The sequence below is a fragment of the Cloeon dipterum genome, chromosome X (genome assembly GCF_949628265.1).
Source record: "Cloeon dipterum chromosome X, ieCloDipt1.1, whole genome shotgun sequence".
In the NCBI taxonomy this organism is placed as follows: domain Eukaryota; kingdom Metazoa; phylum Arthropoda; class Insecta; order Ephemeroptera; family Baetidae; genus Cloeon; species Cloeon dipterum.
Window position 1 is genome coordinate 11931484 of NC_088790.1, and position 26050 is coordinate 11957533.

The 26050-nt window shown below is 39.2% G+C and overlaps 2 protein-coding genes across 2 annotated transcripts; one reads left to right on the plus strand and one right to left on the minus strand.

The window, feature by feature from the left end:
- Positions 1-581: 581 nt before the first annotated feature.
- LOC135946444 (cytosolic carboxypeptidase 6) lies at positions 582-24888 on the minus strand. Its single transcript, XM_065494657.1, has 12 exons — positions 24628-24888; positions 13898-14020; positions 13405-13529; positions 11696-11790; positions 10859-11075; positions 9481-9610; positions 9144-9258; positions 2867-2978; positions 2415-2506; positions 2244-2354; positions 2058-2170; positions 582-1504 (listed from the first exon to the last, which is right to left on the minus strand). The coding sequence occupies exons 1-12, from the start codon at positions 24689-24691 to the stop codon at positions 969-971; spliced, it is 1833 nt and encodes a 610-aa protein (XP_065350729.1). The 5' UTR covers positions 24692-24888; the 3' UTR covers positions 582-968.
- Positions 3166-8192, plus strand: LOC135946445 (uncharacterized). The gene is made up of 8 exons (XM_065494658.1): positions 3166-3322; positions 4658-4879; positions 4939-5040; positions 6333-6428; positions 6488-6596; positions 7069-7124; positions 7186-7300; positions 7863-8192. The coding sequence occupies exons 1-8, from the start codon at positions 3236-3238 to the stop codon at positions 8129-8131; spliced, it is 1056 nt and encodes a 351-aa protein (XP_065350730.1). The 5' UTR covers positions 3166-3235; the 3' UTR covers positions 8132-8192.
- Positions 24889-26050: the final 1162 nt, after the last annotated feature.

The following is a 26050-nucleotide window of genomic DNA, read 5'->3' on the forward strand; positions in this document are numbered from 1 at the left end:
TCCAACACAAAGCCGGCACGGTGCGTAGAAAGAACACTGCTAAATATATTTTCAAATTAATTATTACTTAGGCTTGGGGGCAACCCTGATGCAAGAGTTTTAGTTTTAACCTGTTCTGGTGGTTTTTCTAAACTCATTGTCAGTGGAATTAATAACAACTCTCGCAAGGTTAAGGAGTTGCAATCGTACATATTTTGATTCATTCTCTTTTGCCATTTTTTTTTTAATTTCACCTTTTGTATTAAAGAAACAAACAGTTCTCTTAATTAAAACTATCCGGATTAATTGATTGCTTACAGTGTAACAATCAGGATACAATTTAATCCAACATAAATATATACATTCCTAAAGATAAAGAATGTTTTATTTTTGGTTCTATGAGTTTTTTTAATGTGAAAATTTAAAAAACTAAAACTTACAAAAATCTTAATAAACATGGTCTAATTGTATACCGTTGATGTTAAATGAATAAATTTATAATCTAAAAATTCGGATAATCCCATGCGTGGAGCAGGAAAAGCCGTTTCGCTGGCCGCAATCAAGGTGCTATAAAATATCAAAAGAAAGTCATTATATCGGGAACCGATACAGTGTCATAATTATATTTCTGTAAAATTCTCAAACAACACTTTCTAAGAAGGAACTCGGCTTTAGTTTTTTTTTAAATGTGGATATTGCCATCTTGATTATTTCTTTATTTTAGTGCTATAAATTTTATTCAATCACAAATTCAAAGATTTACAAATTTACTATTACGAGAACGTCAAAACTTTCAATTGAAGCAAAATAATATCTTTATTATTAAAAAACAATCACACATGGAAAGAAAATATATTACTCTAAACAAAATTATTAAATTAAGATTACAAAAAAATATAATTACCTTGTCAAAAATTTGAGCTACAATATTAAAATTACGAAAAAAGGTGAATGGAAAATTTGACTGATTGTTCCTTTTTTTATATAAATTAGGCCAGTTTTTTCCTGGAAAAGACGTGCTGGGAGCTGCTCCTGTTGCGGCAGGCGAATCGGCGGTGCGGCGAAACGGAGGTGGACCTGCGAGCAGCCCTATCACGCGGCCTGGCTGCCCGGCGGCCGGTGGCCACATCGAGGCCGCCTCGCGTCAGCTCGTTGAAGTCGATGATGGTGAGGCTGGGCGGCGGCTGCGGCGCCGCTAGCACGCCTTGCGGCCCGTCAGGGCAGGCGACGCGGCGGCCCAGTGGCCGCTGTGGAAGGCCGGCCGCCTCGGCCGGCCTGCTCTCCACGGCCAGCTGCAACACGTGCGACGAGGTGCGGCCCTCGTCTCCCTGCTGCAGCTGCGAGTCAGGGTTGCAGCTCGGGGCGGAACTGCCCACAGAGGCAGGCTTCCGCGGCGCCGCGGCCACCGGCGGCACCACGGGCATCGGGAACACTTCAGCGGCCACCGTTTCTCCGCAGGGGATGACGCCCACGTTGCGGTAGTAGTCGTAAAAGGTGCGCGCCACGTTGCGACCCAGCCGGAAGTCTAGTATAATTTATTCTCAGGAAAATATTTTACATATTCAATTTATTCAATGGGTTGAGTTCTTGGCTTGTATATTTTCCAGTTCCAAGAGAAAAATCTCATGGAGAATTCTAAGATAAGTATATGTGAAGCATGTACAGAGAAAAACGTTGAAGAAAGTTCAAATAGTTAATTGAATTAAAGGGTTATATACAGGGAGAGCTGTAAAGTTATGGAACTATTTTTGGAATCATTTCCTTGGTAAAACATCAGAATTTCTTTAGAATAAAAACATCCTGTGCATGAAAACCAGCTCTATTAAATTATAAAGTCAAGTAAAATATTGTCTCATAAAAAAATTAAACAATACAAAACCGTAAAATTTGGTTTCTTAGAGTTAGCAATTTTTTATTTAATATTTAGTTCCAAAATTTGCTTTTCCTATGGCAGCTATGCATGATCTCAAATCAAGCAAAATTTAGAGTTTTAATTCTTGGCAGAATATCCAGGCAGCTTCACTATTTAAATTTTGCACTTCAAAAAATCAAACCTTCAGAAACTTTTTAAAGGATACACGCGTCTTCAGTGTAGGGAGTGATTGTGGTTTCGTTTGGCCGCTGGAAGCCGAAGAGAGAAACTTCGAGGGTGTAGCAGTTGACCGACTCCTTCAGTGTGGAGCAAAAGTGGCTGCAAATTGATTCGGCCACGATTTAAAATTCAAATGCGAGGATGATTGATTGCTGTGGAAACATGCGCTCACCGGCGAGTTGAGCCCTGCTTGCTGGGGTCGCGGTTGTACATTGTGTTGGCCAGGCTGAAATCCTCCGCGTTCTGCGCCAGCAGTTTTTGGAACACAACGTGACGCTCGTGTCTGAAGAAAGAAAATTGATGAGACGAGAGGGAGATACATAAATATCTATATATCGCTTGCCTGTACACGTCATCGTACGTGTTGCCGTAAATAAATGCACCCAGGAGACTCGAGTGCGCATGCATGTCCATCACAAAGTCCAGATCGATGCTCTGGAAATTGCATAAATAATTTTCTAGTTGGTCGTCTGTCCTTCTATTAGACTCGATTCTATATACACTTGGGAATAATAGGCGGCTTTTGCGTTTAACATCAAAAGCTATTCGAAATAAGTATTCGCAAAATAGTCGTTTTAGCATAATCAATTAGTTTCCATGAATTTAGTTTTTGGAGCTATCCTTCGTAAGGCAATATTCTGAAAAAAAAAAGATATTTTAATTACTGAATACCACTTTAGTCTTCCAGAACATATTCCACAGCCTTTTTTGTCCAATCTATTGCTTAGATAATAAATAATAATATATATCTAAATTGAATATGTGACTTTATAAACCAAATATTTTGAGAGTAACCTCGTCCTTGTCAAAATCTTGCAGCATTTTGAGCAGCGCGTGTAGAGCGGGTTGCGCGAAAGGTGAGCATTTATTCCACGAGCGGTTCAGGTCGAATCCCATCACGCTGGACCTGAAACCGAAGAATTAAATAAACGAAGATGCACTCGGTCGGCCTGGAATTTGATTTCGCAAGATTGGCTTTCAGATCGAGCGACCCTTCCTGTTTGTTAATGGAATGCGCGTCAATTGAAGCCAATTGAGGAGGCGATTCGAACGATCCCTTTCAGAGCAATTTGCGCGTGCAATTATTTACATAAGAGGCAACACCACAAGCAAGCACATCCTTCCTCTCTCGATAAATATATCTGGCTCACTCACCGGACAGGCATGAAACCGGCAGCTCTTCTTCTGCTCGTTTGCTTTTCCTCGGCCTACGCCCTGAGTGAGGAACAGGTTGTTTACCGCTACATCAGAGTAAGGATCGAATGTCGGTATCTTTCCCTCACCCCAGCCCCTCAGCTTAATCACGAGAAATGCCGTGCTTCAAAGTTTATTTACTTTAAGCACAGTAGACGTTCATTCGAGAGAGAATGTTTCACTCCCACTTAATTTTCATTTCATTAATTTATCGCTCTACTGCAATGCTAAATTATTGCTGTATCACTTTACAATTTTATTTTATACAAAGATAACCCTTACGTAACTAAACCAATTTTAAATAAATCGTTTTTGTATCAAATAAAGCCAAATTTCTAGAGATCGGGGATTTAGGACAGTCTTTCTGCTGTCATTTTAGATATCAAATCAAACAAATCACTTAATTTTAAGAATTTTGAGCCACATTTTAAAACTCTAAAACCGTATTTGGAGTTCAAAACAATATATTCAACTCAATTTAAAATCGTCTAAATCGATCGTGAAACCCCTGCAAACCCATAATATGGTGTTGTCGCTTCATGTGAGATTTTTGTGCACAAATTGTATTTTTTTCAGGAGGTTTTCCAATTTTAAAAATATTCCTTTTTAAAACTTTGGACAGCTCAATATCAAGATTATACTACTTCAGCCATTTTTCAATTTTTTTATTGCGAGGTCACGAAAACTGGGCTTCTAATTAATAACAATTTCTGGATGTTTGATTATTTTTAACTTTGTTTATAAACAAATTGTTTAACTCAGTTTGACCATTTTTTATGTACATGATTTAAATTTTTAGTACAAATCTTTTGATCTTGTAGAGCTGAATTTTCTAACGAGCTAGGAGCTTTGGACGGAGAAAATGTTCTTGTTTGAAAAATTGTCTAAGAAAAATATTGTAATTTCGACAATACAATTTAAATATGATAATACTGGCGAGAAGTTCGCTAGGAAAATAAAAGAAAAAAGCATTCTTAAATCTTCAAATCGGTTTTTGAAAAAGTCGTCTTTTGATCTCGTTTAAAAATTGTCTAAAATTCCCAGCCTAACTGATGTAATTAAATTTCGTTTTATCCGTGTAATTGAATTTTTCTTGTGCACTCATCTCACAAAAAAGAAATAATAATTTTTGCTCAACATCTTGAACTTTTATTCTTGGATAAACATTTTGAAGACATTTCATAAGTTGCTTCGCTCAAGGACCTCTTTATAGTTTTTAAAACTACGATAGGAAAAAACCATGGAAGTAGTGTGTTTAACTTTTTCAGCAGAGAACCGAGAGTTTCTCCCTCGCTGAATGTTATGAAAATATCTCTTTTCTATCCCCCATTTTCTACTTCTGGTGCTGCTGAGCATTCTGCAAACTTTGAAGGAGTTTGTTGGTGCAAACAGGAGCAGACAAACGATGCTCTCGAGACTGAGGAAGCCACTGCAGCGGCTCCGGTCGAAAATGAAGCGACTCGAACCGTGGAAGTTGTTGAAAAAAAAGTTGACGCCGCTACCAGTGCCGTTTCCGAGACGACGCCTGCCGTAGCCGTGACGGAGGACATCGCTGGCATCATCAGGGACGTGCTGCGCAACTCCCTCGAGGATTCGCAGTCGGTCATCGACGCGGTATTATCCATTTTCCCCTCTCCCGGCAAAACGAAAATCTTAGCTAATTCTCGGCGCAGGCGGTCAAGTCGGCGGCCATGCAAATCGCTGACCAAGTGCAGGAGAGAATGGAGCAGAGGCTTAAAAGGATCGAGGCGCAGGCCGAGGAGAACTTGCTCAAAGTGAGTTGTGTTTCAAGCAAAACAAAGCTCTGGGTTTATCGTGGGGGTCTCCCCATAAAATAATTCATACAATTTTAAAACCTTAAAAACAGAGCAAATCAAATCAACATTAATTCTATATCATTCCTAAAACCTAATATAATACACTCATCTTTGCACGCAAAATGCTTTCCCTAGGTGAGAAATTCACAAAAATGAGTTTTTAAAATATGAAGATGAGCCGTTAAAATTTCAAACTACCAGCAAGTAGAAAAGTCTGCAGACAAAATGTCACTGGTTGGAGGAAAACATTGAATAATTAAAATAATTTTTAGCCTTGAGAAATTAAGCTTAGCAGAAAACGTTTTCTATTAAAATTATTGGAGGGAGGTTAAAAGGAGTGAGTAGAAAGCACCCCTCAAACCCTTCAGATGGTCAGGAGAGGTTGAGACGAGTCTAATGGTGTTCAGTTTTTGCAATTCTATATTTGATGTTTGATATTTGAAGTTGACAGAACAAAAAACACGAAAAAGACGATATATTTGTGTTTTTTAGTTTTGAGTTTGATGTGGAATTTTTAAAACTAAAAAATGAAGCATCTTTAAAATTTCACACAAGTTTGCGCGTGTCATGTGACAATTCATAGGCACTTTTCAAAATTCTAAAATCCTGAGCTCATCAAATTTGTTTAAATTTTAACAGAAGTGATATTTGACCTTGACTTTGGTCATCTTTGATGTTAGTAAGATCGGGCTCGGTGAGAGGAATCCAAAGCACGCACCTTATTTTATAAATTGCTTTACGGGGAGAAGAGATACTGAGGTTTCCAAAATTTTCCAGTATACGCTCAAAAAAACGAACATTTTGTCAAAAAATTGTATTATGCAAACTTCTAGAAAATATTGATTCCTGGTGTAAATTTTGTTGAGTTTACTTGACCACGTGCCAATTTTGCCCTCTGACCCGTGACATTTCACCTACAAAATTGTTATTTTTCCTTTTCAAATATTCCCCTGAGCCTCGAGTTGTTTTTCCATTTAGGGCGCAGTCGAACAAAAACGGTTGATACCGTCAAACGCAAGTAGGAATGCAAATACAATGCTGCGATGAAGGCATGGAATGCGGGATGCCGATGCTTGCCACCTGTCCTGAGTGTCGAATTTCAAAAGACAAGGGCACCTCAATTTAGGGAACGAGGGTGGACAAGTGCGGTCGAGCAGCCTCTCGAGCTCACCAGCAGGAGGAAAATTTTCAGCCCTTTATCCGATTATATGACGTGTTGGAATATTTATACGTTTCCTTTGTTTTCGCAGTACAACGGGATCGCGATGTTTATGGTGGAGAAGTTTTACCTGAAAGCGGACCAGGTGGAGCGGAGGATTGCAAAGAGCTTGGACCTGATTACAGAGGTACTTGCAACAAGATCGATCGGAAAGAACGCACCGAACCGCAATTGTGATGTTTGCAGATTGTGCAATACCGCCTCAGCACGATGGAGCAGAACATGAATAACCAATCCATGGACAACACCAGCCTCATTCCCCGCGAGCCTCTGGATTTCGACTGCTTAGGCTACAGTGAGTGCTAAGTTCGCAAAATATAGACCGACTTTTCATGTTAGACAAAACAGGGAACCATCTCATTCGAAAGAATGTTTTGACTTGAAATTAAAACAAATTGCCTTTTTGGTCACAGTGAATTTTTTGTTTGAATTAATGAACAGTTGGCTAAAACGTAATTTTGTTAAGTAATGGACTTATTTTTAATTTTTTTAACCGTGACCCAGTGATTTTTTAGGGATTCCATATTAAAACCAATTAATTGAAAAATAAATACTCTACAAATATTTACGTCTCAGCCAATTTGCCATTAATTCAAATATAAAATTTACTGTAAAATTTTGAAAAAGTCTCCATTCTCCTTGAGTAAGGTTGAGATCCATCTTAATCAAAAGATGCCATTGCCGGGAAATAATGGAGAAAGCAAACAAATACCCCTTTAAGAGAGTTTTCAAGTAAATAATGCCCGATAAAAAATCATCTGTTGCAGAGAAACTCGCTTTGATGAAGGTTCGTTACGGAAAGTACTACATCAGCGAGAACATGGTAAGAAACACTCAAGACGTGCTCGAAACAAGAAGTATTGATTTTTGTCTCCTTTTTCCAGACGGACTGGTACGGTGCCAAATGGTTCTGCAAAACGCACGGCATGGAGCTGGTCAGTTTCGAGCGTGCCAGCGAAATGAGGGCAATTTGGCAGATCGCAGACGCCTCCAAGGAGTGTAAGTTGTCCAATTGAGCAGCATGACACATCTTTTTCCAACCTCGAACACTCCATTTCATTCACAAACAATAGAATCACGAAGCTGGAAGTGAATTGTTCATTCAAATCTATTTATCAACTTTTATTCGACCAATCTTTATCACCGAGAAATAATTTTCCCCTGAGGTTTTTGTGTGGCCAAATTTGTCACAATTTTTCTCATTGCTGTTTAAAAAAGGTCCAATAAATTTTGGCTTCGAATCGTTCCCTTGAAAGGATCAGCTCATGAAAAGTCACTGACAATTTTTCTAACTTTTGCAAAAATATTTCTTGTATTATTTTTCGGAAAGAAATTGCTTAAACATTAAAACGTTCTAGTCGATTGCCAACAAAATGCGCTAACACGAGATTAACCCTCCCAAGAAAAGAGTAGAGCGAAGGGAAGGGAAGGGCTGAAGGGTTGGAATGCTCATTTTAGATCCATCGGCAACATAATGGCTGCTGCCTGTCACGTCCGTCGTTCTTCTCTGTGTTGCGAAGGCGGAAAATAAGAGCGGTGCGTGCTTGTGTGTCTGTTGCAGTCATGGTGTCCTACTGGACGTCGGCAAGCGACATCGGGCACGAGCGGGGCCAATTCCACTGGCGTGACGGACAGAAGATCGAGAGCGAGCTGTGGATCACGGGCTACCCTGAGGCGCCGCCGGGCGAGCAGGAGCAGTCGTCGTGCGTCAGCCTGTTCATCGGCCGACTACGCGCCACCAGCTGCAACTACCAGCGCTACTTCATCTGCGAGGGACTCAAGCACGACAACAAAGCCACCTTCCTCAACCAGAAAATCAATGGCGAGTGATCGCATTTTGCATGAATACATACATGCTCGCAATAAATAACACTCTCGAAAGCCCCGAAAAGACGACTTTCCTCTCTGCATGCGTGTGCTGACTCTGTGTGTGTGTATGTGCGTGCGCGACTTTATTGCTGAGGCAGGACGCCGCCTGTCTTGTTAGCTGCGTTGACAGCACGTCTTTCCTCAGCATTGATTTTGTTCTCGTTCTTCCTTCAACTCATTCCCTCACTGGGGATGCAAGCTTCGTCCGAAAAGAATTTGTCCCAATGCCGGGAAAAGGAAATGAGTTCTAAAACTGCAAAAAAAACAGCTAGGAAAGATGCCACATTGATAAAAAATATAGGGTTGGGTACTTTAGATGATCAAACTTTTTGTGTATCTGATTTACTTTGAGGCATGTAATGATCCAAACAATTCAAAGGCTCTCTAATTTTCTGCATCGGTATTATTAAATTCGGCTTTTCTTTTCCCGAAAAAATATCAATGAAAATTACCCCATGCTTACGATGGAAATATATAATTATGACAATTTATTTTCACGCAATTTTATCCCGAATGCAGGCACTTGGTTCTTTGTCAGCGTCAGCAGTAACAGTAACCGCTGAAAACTCGAAAATTATAGGGCATAATAACACTCAAAAAGGAGTATGACGTATGTTAAAACCAAATGATAAATATAGAAATTTAATTATTAATGTCTCACATTCAGCAAGAAATGAGCATTGTAACACAAAAATTATCGATAGTCAAATGTGCCATAATGCTAAATTGATGATTCAAACATAACGGAAGTCATCCATAAAATAATGATCACGAATTTTTCAATGTCAATTTGAACGAATTCTCTTCTTAAAAATCATAGTTCCCCATTTCTCTTTCTCTTGTGTGCGTATCTCAGCACGACAAAGAGGACTGGTCCGTGTGTGTACGTGGTTTGTTTTTTTCATTTCTCTCTTTCTCGTAAGCGCCAAATGATCCTGACGGTGGCCAGTGTGCCGTTGAATTTCTAACTCACCTCTGGTTGCCGAGGAAGACGCCATCAGGATTGAGCATCGGCACGATGTGAAAAACGATGTGCTCTCGTAGCGCCGACGATATTGGATGCGAGCTCACGAGGAAATCAATGAGGCCTGCAATATCGCAACTTGAGTTACTAGCTCGATCCTGCCTTTTGACACATTCCAGATCGCTCTAATCAAAGGTTACGAACGATAACTTCTCGAAATTGAAATTTTCCCGGAGAGCAAGTCAGGATTATTCCTTTCACGCGGAGCTCAGATGTTTAACAGATAATCTCTTACGTAATTTCTAAAGAATAAAGTTCATAAAAAATATGTAGACATTTTACTAACCTTGACAGGCAAACGAGGCTGGCGACTCTCCGGGATGGATTCTGCTAAAGATGCAAACGACGCGTTGCCGACTTTGCGGGCGCAGATTGTGTGGGTGCGTGATAGTTAACATGTCGATCCGCCGTTGTTGCTTTCAGGAGGAAAAACCTGGTTTATTATTTTCCAATACAGCAGCTACAAATTTTTTTCATTGCTTTGTGATATACGATCCAAGTGAAGGAAGCTCAATTTTCGAATGATTTCTCAAAATAATCTTTTTTATTATTTAAAAAAAGTTATTTTATAGGAAACAATCAAGAGGTTTGTTATTTTTAGTTTCAAAATACGAAAAGTAAAAGGTTTTTGAGTTCCGGTGAGTGATGTAAAAATTAAAATTGCACAAATCGGTCAAATTTAGAGGAAAATACCTTGGATCAACCCTGAGGTCAGAAAAGACCATCAGAACAGGTAAGAAATCGATCCCTGGTGTCAGGGTAGCCCTCCAATGATTGATATAATTAAATTTGTATGTGTTTTATTGGTTCGATCTACAAGATCTGCTCACCGTTGGAACGGCTAAGTTGCGAACTTTCATTTATGTTCAATTCGACCTTTTTGAAGCCATTAAAAGGCACTCAGACATTGCCATTGTGTGCCCAAAATCTCGTTTCTGAGAACCTTTTTGATGCGCGGAGGGTTAAGTTAAGGCAAATAATGCACATATTTTGAATGCTCATGACTTAGCTGTTCCAACGGTGTGCAGATCTTGCAGGTAGAACAAAGCCCGTCAGGCGTTCATAAATTGGCTCCATAATAGAACGCCGAGAGACCCGTTTCTCCAGATTAAACCGATTTTCCGGAAAAAACTGCATTAAAATTTTCCGGCAAACTTGAATATTTTGACAACACTATCGAAACTTAACAACATGCCAAAAAATCAGTGTGGTGCTCATAAAAAAACCCTAAAAATTGCAAACCATATTAATTCTCATGGAAACTCAAAATTTAAGTGTAAAATTTTTGCCGACACCAATGAAATCTCCATTTAAACATGTATACCAATTTAAAAATTAAATCTCGTGGTATTTAACTGTTCATTTAAATCTATCAAATACAAATTTGAAATAAATTTAATTTTCTTTAATTGGATTCTTGGCATCCAACCTAACCGGGCTAGGAAACTTGCCTTTGAAACTCTACATTGATTGAAATCGCTTGCAGAGCACAAACTGTGAAGAAATCTCAATAGCAAGCAGCCTGGAAAATGATTGTGCGTGAACTGAACAGCTCGAAGCTTTTGGAGCTGTCTTGTGTGTTGACAAAGGCGTGTGTTATATGTGTATGTTTGGTCGCGCTTAATTACATTTGGTGGTGTCAGGGACGACAACAATGTACCTACCAGGCTGGTGGCAATCTGCTTTCGCCACATGAAGGTGAGGTGGCGCCTTTCGAGCGCGTCAGCATGTGCCTGGCAGCGTGAATACGAGTATGGAAAGCACAGCGCGAATTGGTAGACATCCTCCTCGCGATCGAAGCCAAATGCGAACGACAGAACATAGTGGTTCTGGTGTTCCGGCGAACGGTAGTAGTAGACGTGCGTGCCCGGCATTCGCTGCCTGCGAAAAACGCTTTCCAATCATCTCAAACTCGTACGCTTCACCGCACTTTAGAATGAACTACTGTGTAACTTTGGAATATATTTTGTTTGCACAAGTCAATTAAATTATTAATTAATTACTCATGTAAGATTTATAAATATATTTGAAGAATATTTTGTCACAAAATTCGGAGAAACTGATTTTTTTACCATGGGAATATTTTAACATATAAACAATTCTGGGCACATTTATTTTAGCCAGCCACTGAACTTTATGACCTGGATGACCTATAAAAATTTATGACCTATATCGTATTAAAAATTTAAAAGTTAATTTTAGCTTCCCTTTGTGCTCGGGGGAATATTTTATTTGAAACTGACATTTGCTGATTTAGAGAGAAAAAATTCTGATTAGATTTTAACAAAACTGGCATTTCCTTTTGGAGAATCAATCAGGTTGCCAGGTGAATATTTCATTCGAACGAAGGGGAGAAAACATTCACTATATCCTTATTCATTTTTTAAAGACTACACAGCTTCTAGTTTCCTTTGCAAAATTTAAAGCTGAAAAAATTGGGGCTACAATTTTTGAAACTAAAATATTTGTTTTTCATTGTAATAAATTTTGAGCACTCTCACCATTTTGGTCTGCTGGTTGACTTGATTATAGGCGTCATGCCATCCCTGAACAGATTCCTGCTTTTGCTCAGGTTGACGATGTTGAAGATCACCCTCTGCGAAACAAAAGCAGAAGCATCTCACGGAACAGCAGCGGAGTAAATCGGTCATCTCGACAAGATCAGTGCTTGTTTTGCATAATTACAGTTTAAAAAGGGCAATTAACTTATTCAAATCCCTCTATCTCGAGAAGGCAGGCCGTTCGCACCACTTCTGGAAGCGCTTAAGCCTCTGCACGACGATAAAGAGAGAAAGAAGAAGAAGAAGAGTGCATTTCATATTTAACGGCGGAGAGTCGGGAGTAAGTACGTATATCGCTCGGCTCAAAGCCGCAACAAGGTTGTGCTGAAAGGGCGGCTTTTTCTCCTACACAGCATACGGGACGGGCGGGCGGGTGGGAGGGCGGGGGTGCATATCCATACGCGTCTCAGGAATAAAAAGCTCGTCTCTCTGCCGCTGCCGCAAGAGTGGTGCATTAATAAAACATATGGAATGCTCTCTCTCGCGCGCGCGGCCGTCGCGTCTTGATCGAATGCAAATGCACAAAATTTGCGCGCCAAGCACAACTTTTCCCTTTTTCTCGGCGTACGTGCGCCGAGAGACTAAAAATGGACGCACGCGGAAAAGGGCCGCAACGCAATTTTTCTTTCTTCCTTCCTCGGCTCGTGTGTGTGTGTGTGCTGCCGAGGCCAACTTTGTCTTGCCGCCTAAATCGTAATGGACACGCCGGATGCTGCCTGTGCGTCTAAGAAGGCTTCGCTTGCTTCTTTGACATCGGGTGCCGCTCACACTTTTTTCTTTCTCCAGCTTATTGAAAACGTTGCTGTGTCGGCTCAAGTGGCAGAGAAACAATTTCCCTCTCAAAAATAATACATGAAATGAAAATAGGACGGATTATTCGTTGAAATTTTATTAAAATTAGTGATATTTTAATTAATATAAATTGATTGTTAAAAATAAAAGGGGAATCGATTTTAAATAATTTTATTGAAATAACCCTAATCCAATCAATACATGCTTAATAGGATTGGAGGCTTTGTAAAATTTTAATTGGAATACTTAATTGTAGCAGCCTTGTACTTGACAGCAGATATTTCAGTCTTAAAAATTTAGAGTCTGAATCACAGGTTATAGTTAAAAAAATCGACCTCCTCTAATGCTGCAGCATTAAGCATACTATGTACTGAATAGGCAAACTTGAGTCGATGCTGCCACCAACTCTGCACGCAAGAAAACTAAGCAGCTGCCTCTTACAAGAAATAAAATAACAAAAAAAATAATGGAGCGGGATTTGTTTAAAACATATCGGCAGTAGTGGCTAGAAGGCACTTTAATTTTACAATGAACTTTGAAGCTGAAATAATGAAAAATTACAAATTTCTCATCGATAATGAAAATAGCGGCTTCCCCAGTATTTATGTAAAAGTGAATTTGATACTTCTCAAACTCAATTAGTAACACAAACCATGACGAGAATCATCAATTTGTACAAAATAATTTCTTAAAAATACATTAAAACATATTTATTTGAAAAGATACACTTCAAGAATTGAAAAATATTCCAAATAAATGCAACAAATTGTATTTTGTATTCATATTTTTAGCAATTATAATTAATACGTATTTCAGTGCACTAAATTTTCGGAGAGACATAAGACATAGAATATGACCTGATCAGCACGGACGTTGTCGACGGTGAAATTGAACCAGAGGCGGAGTCGCGGGTTACAAGTGTCTGGCCGGATAAACAAGTCGTACTCAAACTCAGAAACAAGATCCACGCGGCCCAAATTGCCTGCAATCATATCGAGTTTCACTGAAAATGGAGACAACTGCAGAGCAAACAAACACACCAAATAATACATATTTCCTATTTGTTTCGAGTGTTTTACTCTTAAAGAACAAAAAATATAATTATGAATTAATTAACAATGTCGGATTTTGGTTTACCACAGTTACTGTAAAAATACGAAATAAAATTATTGCTCTGTAATTGAAAAATATTTTATGGACGTTAGCTCCAAATTACGCTCGGTAATATTTATTAAATTCAGAATTTCTTTCGTAGGAAGGAAAATATTTTTTGGCTTTGAAGAAATAAATTAAATATAAATCTATCGAAGTGATGGAAGTGATTAATTAGCCGTGAAAACTGAAATTCACCGGTTTCAAAGGAAGCATCGAAGCACAGGTGTCCACGTTTGGCTTTTCCAGAATGTCCGGCGGGTCTCATCACGATGCGGCTCACGTTGCCGAGGCCTCCCTCATTCTCGCTGTCGTCGCTGTCTGCGAAGATATGACAGAGAGAGTGAGTAATGAAATTGCTGTCTAAGGCCCAACAAACATGCTTTAACTTCTTTATCTCTACACATGACGAGATTAGGCGCAAAAATTCCCGCAAACTTAATTTGGACAGCATGCAGCGTCGAGTTTCACGCCTTGCCTTTTTCATACTTTCGACGCTGATGAAATTTTCAAACTGTTGAATCTCAAATAAAACTCGGGCGAGGTGTTTTCTTTTGCTCTGATTGCGATTGTCGAGAGCGGTAATGAAAGGGCGGCGTTGATTCGATCTTGGTCAGCAGAGCGCAAGCTTCAATACTAAACAGCTCAAAGGCGGCAAATTGGGCAAAAGCCTTGAGTCAGCACGTGGAAAATCGAAATAGCGCTCGCGTGGAACAGAGAGAAAAATTCTCTTCAATTAGTATTTTTCACTTTCGACATTGCTTATTTATTGGACGACGATTCGCGGGAGCAGAAATATCGCAGCCTGAGGAGAAACCCTCGAGTACTTTTTTCCTGCGCGCCGCTCTCGTGTTTCCGGTGCTGAATACCAATTGAAAGGACCGATCGTCGGCAGCGCCGCATCGTGACCGGCAAGACTGATGCGATAAATGAGCAGACTAGGTGTACGCAGGGAGCTGAAAAGGGCCCGGCAAGAAAAAAAACTGCGGCGTCTTCCTCCACCACCACCACCAGCGGAAGAAGCAGCAGCAGCAGCCGAATTCCCTCGAGCGCACCTCGCAAGCTAACGAAGCGGCAGTCAAGGTGGAAAAAATGGACCGGTCCTAAACGTCCGAGAAAGCTAGGATTCTGTTTGGCTTGCGAAAAGTTAATGCCTTCAAGGGAGAAAGAATATTCGATCCGTCGTTCGCACTTGGAGCACAAGCATTTTTCATCGAACAACAAGAAACTGCTCCGCCCTACATTAGTGCTGCGCAGGTTGCATAGTTCGAATTTGAGATTTGAATGAGTATGGACAGTGACTGATACTAGAGTAAACTCCATATTGATAATTAATCCTCAGTCTCCATTACCTCAACAAATCAAATAGAAAACAATTTAGAAACCTTAAATGAATGATCAGAGTTTCTCCATCTCGTGTTTTTTTACCTTTGGCCTGTGTATAATTATCGTTAGCTCAGTGCTCTTTGAGCCTTTCTTGTGAAATGAAGGAGAAGTAATTTCGCCCCTGGGGAGGATCGTGCAAGACGCGTTTTTCCTCTATCTCTCCGCGTCCAGCCGTGTTTTTCCTTTTAAAAACAAGCCAGATTTGGCCTAACGACTAACGAGGGCGGTGTCGTTTCGGCCAGGCAGGCAGGCGGGCAGGAAAAGCAGCAGGGACATATCTAGCAGGCCGGACGGGCAAATCAAATCAGCGTCTAGCTCCTTTGAGCGCGCGCGTTAGTCTTTACCACGTTGCCGACGCCAAATAAACTTCAAAGGGTCTCTCTCTTTTAGACTTTCGCTGCACGTAGCTTGTTAGCTGCGCACTGCACACACGCCCGTGCTTGCGTATTCCGCGCGGCACACACGCGAGCGGCAAGACGTCTGTTCCCTGCGCTGCCTGCCCCGATGAGCCAGCGAGCTGAGTCTAATTCGCTCTTTTGTTTCCCATTCAAATTGCATTTCTATTTGGGCGTTGTCAGCCAGGTCGTCTTTTTCTAATGAAAAGCTATGCGGGGCCCCAGCTAGCTGAGCTATACTACTGACATAACGAGTATTAGGAGCCTTGTTATACTGACACCGCAACAAATAAATCAATTTCCCAACGGCACCTCCAAGCTGATTTCAACAGAGCAAGTTTTATGATAACTAAGTCTTGATGTATTAAATTTAAAAATTCAATTTTAGACCTACATTTCATAAATTTTAAATTAAAAAGCTTAAATTAATAACAATTATTTACGTTATAACAAGTTAAGAGTTACAACAAGTAGGTTAATAATATTTTAATTGGTAAATTATTACATTTGAACATATATTACAAAACTTAACATTTTTTTCTTATAATTTTTCAACTAAATCTATTATGCAAAGTTTGTTTTTAAGATTTTTAGATTTATAGCAAATTTTGGGATTTTAAAAATCAGTTTATAAATACGACTAGCAATAAAATGTGATTCAGTACAAATTTTATAAACAGTGAATGATGCCTTCATACCATGCGTTCAAGTAATTGAAGTAATTAATATAGTTCTAAATTTCTAAAGTTTTTCATTGTAAACATATTAACTGCTTGGTTCTGGTTGTTAGCATATTTTAACGATATTATTCGACGACATAATTCCCTTCAATTTTACATTATAATTAGGGAAATAAGAAATAATGCCATTCGATTAAATCGGATCAGAATTAAACTCTTGATGATAATATACCAAAAAATAGTGTGGAAAAATAGTCGAAGCATTAAAATCCTCATAGAAAGGGTTGCAAACAGCGTGTGATCGATTTTTCAAATTATATTTATTATTGATAGTTTGAAAATTAGGACAACTTGAGGAAAATCAGAAACTGGAAGTAAACAGCAGATAATATTCAAATTTTTAATAAAGGAAAAGTAAAACTCAACAATTTTTTGTCCATTTCAGGACAGGAACTATCTGGGATAAGCTGAAATCTAAAAACGTACTTATGTACCAGGAGCAAGTTCGCTTTCATGTTTTTTGTTTTTTAAAAAAATTTGTACTTCTCAACGAAGTAAACTAAGTAAAAAATATTTGACTATGCCATTTAAAAAGGTAACATGGAGATTATTTTAAAATCGAATTTCGAAGCTATTTTCCATCCAAATGATGATTTTTATAGACATTCTCCATTCAACGAAAGTTGGTCATTTTTCAATCCCAACGATATTGATTTTTTTCACTTCCGGTTGAATCTATGACTGTCCGGCTTGATTTTAATATTTTTTCATAGAGATAATTTATTCCAAATTGAACTTGCCATTTGAAATATGGACGTGAAAAAGGTAAAATGGAATGAACTAGCGAGTAATTCTTTGTTCTTTTGTACTTCTTTCCATCCCGTTTTCTTACATCTATTTTGGCATGTTTCTTTTGCAAAGATTAAATTTATATTTTTACCTCAGCATACACCCGGACAATCTCATTTTTTTGTTTGTTAAAACTGGAGCCATCCTCTAACTCTATTCAGAACTTTTCCACGATGTACCTTGCTTTTTTCTACCATTATGAGAAGAATATAAAAAGCAGGAGCAGAGCATGCAAAGTTGGGGGGCGGAATATTTATCTGGAGGCGCGCGCACGCATTTTCTTGAGGCAGAAGCATGGCGGCTGCTTGCTCTATTCATCGCGAGTGCAGCAGTTTATCCTGGAAATTGCGGTCGTAAATCTCGAGAACGTGCTGCCAATTTCCATGCAAATCCACCTGGCTCTGCCTTTTGCCCGCCGCGCCCGCCACCGCCGCCGCAGTCAGGTGCACAAAAATTTCAATATTTCTCCGCGCGCACAATGCCACTTTCTATACTAATAAAAAGCGCCGTTCGTCTTTATTCATTTGCAACGTCGGCGCTCGTAAATGGCGCGCCGATAATGTTAGCCGCGCGCACGTGAAAATAACTTCTCGTAAGTCAAAATTGCCCGGCGAGGCTGTAAAAGAGGCATATTTTCAAATTGAAACCATTCTCGGAGGTAATTTATGCCAGATGAGGAAAAATCCACCGAGAATAGGTGTCATTTGTTCGCCTGAAGGTATTCAAAAGAGAGCGAAGCGGAGAATGGAGAAGATTGTAGACCAGACGCAAAACTAGGCACTGGCATCAAGAAAGTGCACGAGACTCCTAAAAAACGCAAGATATTCATGACCAAATCTGATTTTTTTTCTTAATACAGAATAAAAGAGTGCTATCATACCTGAAATTTTCGCAAAAGATTTTAATTTAAACTTTGAACTTTTATGATTAAGTTTTGATTAAAAGACAATGAACTGCGGTTCGAAATAGCCACCACGGTACGAGAGTTTGTTATTTCATTTTTCCTCTCACAATCCTCAATTAATTGTCTTTCATTGACATCAAATTATATGAAACGGTGTTTCCTGATCATGAATAATTGTAATTTCTTGAATTATTTTAGTCTAAGCGGTGCCTCTTAACGGAACATAGCTCATACATTGAGCATTTTGTACCATGTTGTTGCTGACTGCAGCCAAAGCAGAGGAGCCTATATCTTAATTGGATAAACCATCCCAAAAATTACATTTTAAAATTATTTCACCATTTCTACTCAATAAAATTTCTAATATAATTTTTATATGCTTTAAATACTTTTGGTGGCCCAGATACATTATCATGCATGGCTACATCTATTTTCTTTAAATCCAAAATGCATTTAGTTTGCACCAATCTAGAGTAATTAGCTATATGAAATTCCAGTTCCCTCTCTATTTCACACTGGGAAAATATTTGCTTGGCATCTAAATGATAGGACATTTGCTCTCCCCTACTCAGATTTCTGGCTTTAGAAGCCTCCCGAGACGACGCGACAGCATTTCGGGGGCCTCGAAAAGGGCCCCAGCCACACAGGAGGGGTGCAAAACTCTCCTTTTTTCGCCCCCCGAGTTTATCAAGCTGCTCTTCTTGAATTATCTCGCCTCGCGCCCCTTGCAAAATAAACAGAACTACTTTTTACGGCTGAGAGACGTCGGTGGGACGGAGAGAGAGAGACAGGTAGTTTATGAGTTTTGTTTATTAACGTTGTAATTTTTTCTCCTCGGCGGCACATTCCGGGACCGCACCCTTATCCGCAGAGGCAGCGGGGGCGGCGGCGGCTGTCGTCGCCCCTTAGCCGCTTGGGCCTCCGCTCCGTCTTCTCTTCCTTAAGAAAAAGCGCGTACGTGAGCTGCATCTTTACTGCCGCGCGCCCGCTATCTCTCTCTTTTAGCTCAACGCGCGCTTTCTTTCCATCCAGCGCAACCCGGTGGGAAGCAAGGGCAAAGGTGGGCCAGGGTTGGCGCCCTTTTCACCTGGGACACGTCGTAAATTGGGGCGTTAGGGGCACTTTGTCTGCCTGCACCTGCCACCTCACAAATCTCCGGCCCATCCCATCCGACCAGTGTTTTCGCTCTTATTATAGCCGAATGCTACAAATTGCTACAGCAGAAATAAAGATAATGGATGGAAAGGGCCGGCACACGAGCGCAGGTGCCGCTGACATTCTTTCTTCCTTCTGCAAATCGTGTTTACGGCCTGCGCCATTTCGGAATAGCGCTGCTTTTAATTCACTTTTTGTCGCACTCGGCGTCAACATGTGCCACCGTCCAAATCGAGCCACTTTCGTTTTAGGAATCCATTTTATCGGCCATTTTGTTAGAAATACTGCCAATGGAATATCACGTAAGGGCAAAAAATGTTAGCTACATAAAAAACGACTTGCAGTGACATTATGTAAGCAAATTTTTATCTTTAGCCAGTTGTAATATTTTTAGAAGTTTCACAGGTTTCATTAGTTTGGATAATTATTTTTTCCAATGTACATTCTCTTAATATGTATAACAATATAGCTTTTGCTTTAAACTCAAAATATTAATTATATTAAGGGCTGTAAAATTGTTTAAGTACCTTGAATGCCAAAAATTCACGACCAATTAAAAACAATCAATCTAGACTAATTTTTACATTTATGAACTTACAGATTTCCTCGGTTTTTACGTCTGCACGTTTCAACGACGTTTCAACAAGTATGTGCTACTGAAGCAGTGCTGAAGTAAAAAATTAGTTACAAAAAATAATTATTTGCAACTAAATCTAAAAAAAATCATTTATCACTTAGTTTTTTTTTAATTGGCTTCCGCTAGTCAGGTCCAAGATGACATTGAAATGTTGGCAGCTGAGAGTTCTCTTTACTTTATTTACGAGTTTCGTAAGTGTATTTTTCTGATGTGTCACAATATTGTTGAAAACTTGATTCTTCATCAAATTTCTATTTGTTCATTTCAAAGCAGCTTACCCCAGCCGACACAATTCCTGCGCGTCACGCGAATCTTGCCATATACTGTAAAAATCATGGATAGGCTCGATAACACCGTGTTTGTCTGGGTTGAAAATTCTGACAAAACCATTTATTCTTATGCGTACTAAACCTTTAAATTCGAACGGTTGAATTTAGAAAATGGCTTTCTCGCCACAGTAGATAGTTTTAGATGCTGCCTCAGATTTCAGTGAGTATAGGCAGTTTCAAATTATTTTAAAGTCCATATGAGTTGCACGAACGTCCCAGTTTTAATTTAAAAAATTGTCAACTGTCAGAAAACAATAAATTCCAATGTCTGTCATCGTGCACTTAGGTTTGCCTTAGAAATACCAAAAAATCAAGAATACGACGTTTTCCTTTCACCCGAAAAAATGGCTGACAGGTTTTTGTGTAACGACCGAAGCCTATTTTTTCTCATGCGAAATTTTTTGCCATTTTCAGCGGCATATTGTTCCCCAGTCTAGGGCGTGAAGCAGCGTCTGGCAGGGGGCTAAGTGGTGGAAGTTTGAATTATTTTGCTCCGATATTAAATCTGCCGCGGCGGCGTTGGCGGCGAGGGACTTGCAAATAGAAAAGTCGGGCGGCGCATTGTGTATGAATGATACGCACATTTAGTGTTTGTTGGCACACGTCTGGGATTGTCGCCGCCGCTTGCAGTGTCGGAGCGAGAGAGAGCGTTCGCGTCCTTTTGTTAAAAGTGCGGAAGATATTGCAGAGAATGCGCGGCGGTCGTAAATTCAAGTGCCACGCGAGACGTCGTTTGCATCTGGCGCGCGCGCAATTTCTTCTCGCTCCCTCGGCATTGTCTGCAAAATTGAGAACCAACACCTTTCCAACTTGAAGCTTGAAAAGAGCCAGAGCGAGCGAGAGAAGAGGAACAAGTCGGGGGAGCAGAAAAGAAAAGCTGCTCTCTCTCCTAGCGCTCTCGCAGGTATAATTAATTCACAAATTTTATCTTTTCGCAAACATCTCTCCTCTCGCGAAGTAATTTATATGCCCTCACTCTCGTTCGCGCGTTCTTAATTTAAAAATTCCCTGCTTTTGATGTGCCCTAATTGTTCAGACGCTTTCCTACCTGCCCGCCGTGCACTGCATGAGCATCAAAGTTTGCTCTCCAGCGAAATCCTTTGAACCGACCGCTCAAAAGAAAGCACACCTGCCCTGTTGATGATTTTCTTATAAACGATATGCGTTTGTATCTAAAACAGCAGCTGATTAATTTTCCTAATTTTTCGAATTTCAACCAAAATTTCTCTCAGTTTATTTTCTTAATTAATAATTTAGTTGAAACATTTAACTTTGTTTTATTTTCTTCTAGGTTGAAAATAATTTTTAGATAAAAAATGTAACATAAAGATTAGGATAGAAAATTTTAACCAATTTTTATTTTGCGAAAATATGTGTGTAACTGGACAATGTGCCTCTCGAGAATGTTAAAAATTGACATGAAAATATGATCTTGTGCGTTGATTATAGAATTAATTCAAAATAAAAACAAATTACAAGTTAAATCTAATGATGATTTATGCTCTTTTAGAGCTACATATCATTTAATCATACCACACCATCAAATTAAAAATGCTGAAGTGGTGATCTTAGCTAAAATCGCTAAATTGCTTTAAACTAAAATTTCAAAGCCTAACTTGTCACAAAAACAATATATGCCTGGAAAATATTGAAATATGCTGCAGTGATCATTAATTATTATTTGTATTGAAGTTGGCATACCACAATTTCTTCATCGTGAACTTATTATTTAAATGAAGAGTACAGGAAAAATATTTTTTGTATGCGTCCTAAAAAACAAGCAGTGGTTGGTTTTGATTTGGAGATTTTCTGCTGCAAAAAGAAATGCTTCAGACTTCAGAACTCAGAACAAAGCTTGTTATTTTCCTATTTATTGCAGCAGCTGCTTTTTTTCTCCGCTCCATTCTCATTTGTGCCATCAAAGAAAGCACAATATCCTCCGCTGTCTCTTGTTCTATTAAGACGGAGGAGCGTTCTTTTATCTACGTCAGTTTAAAAGGCCTTGATTGGCCGCTGGAATGTCACTTCCATTTCACCACAAATAACGATTATTGCTACGAAAAAACACAGGCTTAGAGTCAGTGAGGCTGAACATATGAAGAAAGGAAATCTGAAAACTAAATATTGCATACAATGCAATATGTTAGTAGAAGTTTCCTATTTTCTATAAAATAATATTTAGAAACCTTTTTTTTACAAAAGTTTACTTTAGCTTGAAAACCTGTGGCGTAGACTGGTAAAAAACGATATGGCTTAAAAATTCATGGTGCGCTTTTGTCACGGAAAAGCAGTAAAAATAACTGAATTAACATTAAACGGATAAAGATAGCACAACTTGCGTGAAAAAGGCTGCATTGTCACGAGCCGGAATTGAATGGTCGGCAGCGGCTCAATTTGAAATCAAGCTTTCGCACAAACAAACGCGTGCCGGTCCATTCCATTTATATTTAAATCTAGACGCTGGCAGGCGAAAAAAAATAAAAAATCTCGCGCTCTCGTCATGATGGTGCTGTGTGTGAGAGAGCGTGTGTTTGGAATAAAAATGGCCACGCACACACACACGAGCACAGCGCGACCATCAGATTTTCCCTTTTGAATTTTAATTCCTTCCACTCTGTGCGAAGCGCAGCGCGCGCGGATGGCTTTTTATGAATATATTAAATGTGATTAAGTTAATTATCAGGCGGAATAAGAGCTTCTCGGGCGTTACGGTCTGAATGCAAAGCAGCGGCCCCGCAGCAGCAGTCCCCGAGGGCCTCGCCTCATCAACCTATTCCCACCATTTTTGCTCTGCACCTCCATTTTTGTCATCCCACGCTCGTTAACGCAAACGCCCGAAATTCCCGGCAATTCGCATAGCAACTCTCTGTTTGAATTTTATTACCGAAATGAAATTAAAAGTTACACGCCTGCCTGACCGCGCGTGCGAGAGCTAATTAGAATTAGCAGAGTTGCCGCTTGTTACTGCGTCATGTGCATTTTTAAAATTCTATCTTTTGGGAGGATCATAACTTTAAATTAAACATGCTCTAATGGCTCTAATCAAACATCATATCGTGCTCAGATAAAAACAGCAGTTTTACATGTTTCAGGAGTATTGTATTTATCTTGGAAACTATCTACATTTTGTGATTGTATACAAAACATTGAGTTGAAAGTTTATTGTTTCAAGAATTTGCTGCTCTATTAGAGATCAAAATTTTCCTGTGCATATTAAACATTGCTAATAATTGTGAATTCTAAATATTCCTTATTCAACCCAGATCAGGGATTAAGTAACTTTCCAACGACTTGTTCGAGTATCCATCCATGTGAAGTTTCCATATGTAAATTTTAAACAAATAATTATTCTGCATTTGCAATTTTATCTGCCAAATGAATGGTTCAAATCGACATAACCGCAAAACCCCCATACCGTTAAAGTCATCTTGGCCTCTTTCAATTATAAGTGAGGAGTGCTCACCACCACTCTTTCATCACCATAATTCTAACTCCTTGATTATAAAGCAAATATTTTGGCATGCGAAATTTTAGGCACTTTTGCACTGATTATGAAATGAAAAATTTACACTGCCTTCCTTCTAACAGGGGGTGATTATGGAGGGAAGATTGAATGACATAATTTATTTTCTAGTTAATAAGTTAGAAGATTTTATTTTCTAGTTTTGAGTAAAGGTGTTTATTTTTAATTTAGCAGGGAAAGGGGAAGTGGGATTGGGTTGAGCACTCTTTAAACCCTTCAGTGTATTAGGGGAGGTCAAGAGAAGTTTAATGCAGTGCATTTTCTGCTTTTCAGATAGTTACAGTATGAGATTTGAAGGTAAAATTTTTTTAGAAAAATAAGAAATATTGTTTTCTAAGTTTGTAATGGATTTGTTCCTAAACAGAAACGCACGCATTTCTAAAATTTACTCATATAAGTTTACAATTACGCTTAGGCACTCATGAGGGCTTTCAAAAGTTGCAAAAACGTCCAAAATTGTCAGAATATTACCTTAGGTCTAGGCTAGTAACTAAGACTGTGAATTTTAGATGTTTTTTTGCAAAAATTTTTATATTTATGGTTTTGGGTCTATTTAGATGGCTTTATTTCATAACATTTTATTTAAAATGAATAACATATTTATATTTAAAACGTTCAAGATTAGCTGCTTTTTTGCTCCCAAAGCTCCCAAGAAATAAAAAATGACAAAATATGTCTCAAAATAGTATAACCGATTTTCACATGTGCAAATAAAACAAATTTGATTTAGTTTTGTTGGCAATAATCATCTATAATTTAATTCCAACAAAAGCTTATTATAGTCACTAATCCATCCCTAAAATCTGCTTTCCTTACAAAATGGGGACAAATTTCATTATTAGGGTGCCCTTAACACTCTTCTTCACCCGTGCACTCTGCTCTTTTAAGGAAAGCACTTCAACACCTGCAGAGGAAGTAACACGGCACGAATAGAAAACGCTTGAAAACGCGCCTGGTGCTTGAACAAATTCATCGCTAATCAATATCATTTTGAAGAGGGAGAATCCATAAGTACTCTCCGGCATACACGCGTGGCAAGTGGTGCGAAAGGAAGCGAATTCGGACTTCACCTTGTTGCGGGCGTCGACAGAAGACGTTGGTCGGCTGCAGCGGGTCGATCGGCGAGTCATCCATGGCGTACGTCGCAGAGAAGGTGGCTCACGAAGCGCCGAGTCCGCCCGACTGACTTTCAGTCCAACACGGTGTGTGCCCATACGTGAGTGTGTTACCCGGGCAGCCGGGCTAACAATCGGTCGGTCAGCCACCGATTCCGTTCCGTGTTCCGTGCAGAAAGAACTCCTGCGGCGGCCGCCGGCAGGCAACCCGCGCGACGCGGCCGTCCGACGCGTTGCATGCCCACCAGAAACGAATTCGGCCGTGAGAACGAGTCGAAATACTGCCTCCAAACTTGGGAGCTGAGTTCAAATGAAATGCTGAGACAGGCATTTTCATGCCTGTTATTCAGGAAAATCGATTTCTTCTCTGGCTTTGGAATTTCAGATATTTAATATAAAAAAATATTAATTTATGGCTGTAATTTTCGGTAGGAATTTGCATTTCATTAAAAGAATGTTTCCCTTACTGCCGGGTATCTAAGTGTATCGGCTGATCAAGAAAATAAAATAAGTATATTTCGCATGAAATTATTGATTAAAAATGAGAATTGTATGTATTTCTACTGAAATTGACAACATTACTAAAAAATTATATTTCTTTAAAATTTCGGAGATGGAACAGACCAACCACAAAGAGTTTGTTTGAAAAATTTCCTTTTAAATAAAAATTGGAATTTGTGATCGTGATCTAAGCAATATTATAGTTTTGATAATTTTTTGACGGTAGTTCCTTCATTATTTAGAAATTCAGGTGAAAGGTCAAAACTTGGCTTTGGATAAAAAAAAATATCAAATTAACGCGAGATCTCGGCTTCTGGTGATCAGTAATACAAAAACTGAATGCAGTTTAACTCGTCTTGAAATCTCTGACAAGCCAAGAAGGTTTTAGGTTTGAAACCTCCGCCCCCTTTTAATCGCTCCTCCCTTTTCGTCTAAATGGAATCAATACATTTTTCCGTGGCCTGAAAATTTGGAATAACCTAAAAAATGTTTTTTTAAAATCCCCAACCCACCCAATCAAAAAATAACCAGGTTTATTGTAGTTTAATAAAATTATTTTCAAAGTTGGATTCCTTATGAATTTTATACTATCTTTTAAAGTTCCACCATCAAATCTCCAAATGAAACCATTTGAGAAGTAATTTTACCAAGAATTTTCATCTGTATGACCTCCCCTCTTCTGTTTTCCACATTCAAGCCGTGTGAAATAAACTTTCTTATTGGAGCAGCCAGTTGTGTTTTGGAGCCTCGCACACGCTCGCGCGAAAATAAATTGAAATGAAATTGCTGCAACACTCCACTTCCACTGCTTTCTAGTGCTGGCGTGTGTTCGCTTGGCGAGGGGATAAATTTTTGATTGTTGTCACTGGCAGCGTGT